Below are 5,211 nucleotides of genomic sequence, written 5' to 3'. Positions count from 1 at the left end.
AAAAAAAAAAAAAAACCACAGTAAAGGTCGAAGCTGTTACTGACTGTATTCTCACTCTGCAATTAGATAAATATGAATTAATTTTCTTATTTTTTTAGTTATAAAAAATTAGTGACTTTACTTTTGATAGTAATTTGGAATAACTCAACCCCATCAGCTTATAAAATGGTGAAGGGAACTAAAATCACATCAAATCTTTTGAAATCGATGTGAGATTAGTTTTCCATATGACTACTATGGGATCATTAAAAGAAATTGCACAAGGATTGTTTTTGCTAAGTTATTGAATGATTTCTATTGATGTATGAATGAGTATATATAGATATTTTATAAGTAAAGCTGGGAGATTGAATCCCATTTAAAAAGATAAGTAAATAAAATTACAACTGTAAGAGATAACATCGGTGATAAGATCATCATATTTGAATTTTAAAATTCAAATGAGAAGATTTGGATGAGGTGGATCCTTATCTCCTTCTGATTTGGTGGACAGGTTATCAATCATAACATTCTACTACGTCAGTAGAGTCTAGATCAAGTAATAGGGGCTTCACTTTGGAACCAACTTGCGAGGGTTGGGCCGGGGATCAACTTCTCTAATGCCTTTGATACAAACTTAGAAGAACTCCGGGGATCAACTTCTCTAGTGCCTTTGATACAAATTTAGAATAACTCAATTCTATAAACTCACTTGTACAAGAGGCAAAGAAACCCAAGATTATAATACTTTCTTTTGGAGTGATCACATCGAAATGGCTAATGACTATAATACTTTCCTTTGGAATGATCCATGGATACACAGGACTAACAATATTTATCTTGGTAACCTATTTTCTGAATCTCCCCCACCTCCCACCTCCCACCTCCCACCTCCCACCTAGCTTCAAAAACTAACAATTTTATGGTGGGAAATCAATGGAACATAAGTTTACTTAATTACATTCTTCCTATTACAATCTCTAATTACATTATCCAAATTCCCATAACCCTTGAATCTAATCAATGGTGGTGTGATCTTTCAAAGTCTCTCACAACTAAAATTGCAATAAACATTCTGAAGACCAATTTACCAATAACTAACTCTAATGGATGCTCTAACATGTGTGCTTGTCTTCCATAATGGTGGTGATTATTTTTTTGGAAACTCAAAACTCACCCTAAATTTAAGATGTTCTTTTGAAGATTAGCACTTGAAGAATTCCCACTAAAGACATCCTACATAAATGGGTGGACATTGACCCTATCTATGGTTTGTGCCACAACGAACAAGAGAATATTGGCATGTGTTCCTTACATGCGAGTTTCCAAGGTGAGTTTGGGCCGTAGGCCCTTTGGGGTTAAGAACCGAATGTTTCTATTTTCCTTCTTTTTCTAACTTGATCATGTACTTTTTTAACTCCAATAATATTTTAAAGATCAATTTTTGATACATTTCTTTAGTGCTTTCATTATCGCTTATTATTTCATATGAATACATAGGAATATGATATCACTCTTGGGTCTCAAAACCCAAACTCTCTCAATATCAATCAGGTGGCTAACCTTTGGCAAAGGTCATAAACCATGCACCTCTCAGGTGAATGCTATTGAGCCGAAACTTGTTTCCAGACTTAAGACTCCTTATTTTTACTAATAATGTGCTTATTATAACTATGGTCTCCAACAAATCTCAGAATATATTAGGATAGGTCATTGTTCTCAAAAAATAAATGCTCATTATTTTTTACTAACCATGTGATGACAAGAGAGGATATTGAACCAGCGAGGGGAGCTCCCCGTAGGATAAAAGAAACAAACAAACAACGATGAGATGTGCATAAGATCTAGAGTTATGTTACAGAACTTGAACCCCTGATGACTTCCAATAACTTTTGGAGTTGACCTTAGACCACCATTCCTCCCCGTATTCAAATGGAAAAATTTGTATTCATACCAGAAATTTGTGTAAAAAGTGATTGACAATCGTTCTTCTCATCAAACTATTGTATATTCCAAACTTTGAACTCTATGTAAATCTTTCCTTTATTTCTAAATAAAAAGAAAAATGGGAATTGAGATTTCAGAGCAGAATAACGGTACCTCCTAGGCTCCTAAAGACGAGCAAAACCCGAAGCCCAAATAAGTCCGAATCTTCTCTAACAGCTGAACTAGACAAAGAGACATCCGACGATTAGGAGTACCCGACAATGTGATCTGGATCCGCGGGGGTGGAGCGTTGGTGAGTTCCTCTCAACGCAATTATCTGGTGCTTGTGGGGTCCATCAAAGTGCCGATCCGAATACGATGCGCCTCACCCAATGGACCCCATCAAGTCATAAGCGGTAGTCCCCTACCCCACCTACTCACCCACATACCAGTCACCACACATTCACGATTACGAATTTCATCTTTTGGGGGGGAGTGGGGTCGGAATGGTAAAATTAACGATTACGATTCTCCTCTTAACACCATTTTAGGAATTTCATTTTTTGGGGTAAATCCAAATCGTCAATTTCTGACTTTTTTATTAACAGGAAAATAACAAAAATTACATGATGATCATGTTAACACAATGAAATGGGATGGCCAGGATTGTTTTGAACTCTTCAACGAATGACCCAGATTTGTCTAACGTGGGACCAAACTAGTCTCGTTAGGGTGTGAAGCAGCTAAGTTTACATCCTCTTTATTTTCTCGTGGAAGAGGAGGCATGGCAAAGGAGGAGAGGTCCTTCATCTTTTGGCTGCTAGGTAAGAAGTAAGGGGTCTGCTTCTGGTCCCTTGGGGCCTTTGTTGATGATGATGATGATGCTGATGATGAGGTCCCTTGTAGTGGGACCCTCTCTACTATCTGTTTCCTCAGTATATCATGGAGCCTCCCAAATAGCTTTTGCTTCACCGTTTCAAATGCTCTATCCAGATTCTCAATCTGCATTTGATACCCATCGGATGATTACTCTCATGTCAACTTCACAACCCAATGGCTGAGATTAACACAAAAAAAAAAAAAAAAAAAAAAAATCTCAAAGAGGACTTGCCTGCTCTGTGGCGTTAACGTTGTACATGAACAGCCCATAGTAAAGGTCGAAGCTGTCACTGACCGTATTCTCAGTCTGCAATCAGACAAACACTAATTAATTTTTATCTTTTTTAATTATAAAAAATTAATGATTTTTCTTTTTCATAGTAAGAACAACTCAATCCCATAATTCAGTTTATAAGATGAAACTAAGATCACTTCAATTCACATCCAATCTTTCGAAATCGATGTGAGATTAGTCTCCCATATGACTATTATGAGTTTCCTTCAATATGGGTTTTAATCTGGCACTAAACTCGATTAGGCCAAGGACCAACTTCTTCAATACCTTAGATATAAAATTCATCCCCATAAACTAATTAACAAGACGAGAATGAGAAAATTCAAGATTATATTAATTCACATCAAATCTCTTGCAAAAATAGAACTTAAAGAAAATAAATTTACCAATTGCAAGAGAGTCTCGTAGCCCTTGGTATTGATGGGTGTGGACTCCAAGTTTAGATGAGACAAGATCCTGCACATTATAATTAAACAAAACAAATCATGCCTTTACTTTAGAATTAATTTCTCAACTTAATAATGATCCAAAGTTAAGGATCTCAACTCTCTAGAATTACTCTCGGTCGGACCGGACGGTTCTCTTACCTTCCAATGGTGTGTGTGATAAATTGGCTGCCGGCGGCATGCCGGTCGTGCTCTTCACACGACATCTCCACCATTGTGCAACCCTGAGATCAAACGAAAATGAAAAATTAAAAATCCGGTTCAATAACCCCATAAATCCGGTTTGAACCGGGCCCTAATTTGTTGTCCTGAACTACAAACCTCCTGTTCAAAAATACTCAAGAACTGCGCGCATCTCTGTTCCTGAACCGTGTCTTTGGCAATCCGAACCTTATCGTGAACAAACGGTAATCCGGCCCAACCGTGTTTCCCACTCTCCGGTCCAAACATCGGATGAGTACAGACCAGACCAAATCCCGGCGGAAGTACCTGAGATCCACCACCCCCATGTGACCGTGAGTTGAGCATCAACAAGGTCAACAAAATCAGACCGTTGATAGAGAATCAGAAAGATCTATCCTACGGTTCTTACCTCAAGGAATAGGTTCCTAGGGAACTGTTTAACCGATAAGACGTCGGCGAAGATGGTATCAGACCTGAGCTTGTGCATGGGGATGCCACGCACCACCGTCTCCGTCGATAAGATGGAGCTACACACCACTATCACGTCTGGTTGCTCTTCACATAAGGCGTCGATGTTGCTGTTGGACCCCACACAACGTCATCAACAAATTAATACCGTGCAGCGCGAAGCACACGATAAAGGTTTTGCAAAGGGAAACTCGGAAACTCACCTGTAGAACTCGATCCCGTGATGTTGACAGTAGTCGGAGTAGTCGGAGCGAGAGGTGGCCAAGACAATATGGCCTTGTCTCTTGAAGGCCTTGGAGATGAACTGCCCAAAGTTTCCAAACCCGATGATCCCGATCCTCAGAGGAGGAGATTCAATGGTTGTGGAATCCGAGCCCACGCATGGATCAGAAGAAGAACAGAGCTGATTCAAGATGTGGGTTCGTTTCACTGGGACGCTTTGTAGCTTAACTTTTTTAAATTTACCAGATCTAATGCAGGAGTTGGTAAAGGCGGTAGAGGTGGAGTTTGGGGCTGAGTTATGAGGCAAGATTGCCTGAGTTTGGGCTTTGTAGTGGCAAGTAAGGAGGGAAGACGCCGCCGCTGCTGCCGCCCCTGCTGCCGCTGCCGACGCCATTTCCGCCGCTCCTTTTGGTTGTGGCTTAAAGTTCGAGACGATTTTGTGTTTCCGAATCGAGAGAGATGGGTGTGTAGTGTGAGTTATGCCCTGGGAATGGTGTGACTGCTATTTATCCAAGGAGAGGTTTGGTCTTATTGACTAATATGCCCTTTTCCACTCTGTGGCCATTGATATGGGTTTAGTTAAGTTTGTTGTTAAGATTAAAATATAAAATTTAAGGAAAGCCCATATGTGTAAATGTGTCTTAATTTTTTTTTTCTTTTTTGGTTAAGTGTCATCAAGTCCAAAGGATTGTAACAAAACAAATTGTGTAAGGACCAACAAGAGATCGGGAATGAGAATCTCCACTCACGCTAACGGGTTCCTCGTGGGCTATGTGAGAGAGAGGGAGAGAGAATCAGGCTGGTCGGTTTTAT

General features: G+C 39.6%; 1 protein-coding gene across 1 annotated transcript; it reads right to left on the bottom strand.

Moving 5' to 3' along the window:
* Nucleotides 1-2,543: 2,543 nt before the first annotated feature.
* Nucleotides 2,544-4,884, bottom strand: LOC122066903 (arogenate dehydrogenase 2, chloroplastic-like). The gene is made up of 7 exons (XM_042630731.1): nt 4,380-4,884; nt 4,118-4,286; nt 3,847-4,014; nt 3,667-3,749; nt 3,466-3,535; nt 3,017-3,091; nt 2,544-2,907 (listed from the first exon to the last, which is right to left on the bottom strand). Exons 1-7 carry the CDS (start codon nt 4,790-4,792, stop codon nt 2,608-2,610), a joined length of 1,278 nt encoding a protein of 425 aa, XP_042486665.1. The 5' UTR covers nt 4,793-4,884; the 3' UTR covers nt 2,544-2,607.
* Nucleotides 4,885-5,211: the final 327 nt, after the last annotated feature.

Source organism: Macadamia integrifolia, unplaced genomic scaffold, assembly GCF_013358625.1.
Source record: "Macadamia integrifolia cultivar HAES 741 unplaced genomic scaffold, SCU_Mint_v3 scaffold263, whole genome shotgun sequence".
NCBI classification, from domain to species: Eukaryota; Viridiplantae; Streptophyta; class Magnoliopsida; order Proteales; family Proteaceae; genus Macadamia; species Macadamia integrifolia.
This window is presented reverse-complemented; position numbering and strand designations above follow the sequence as displayed.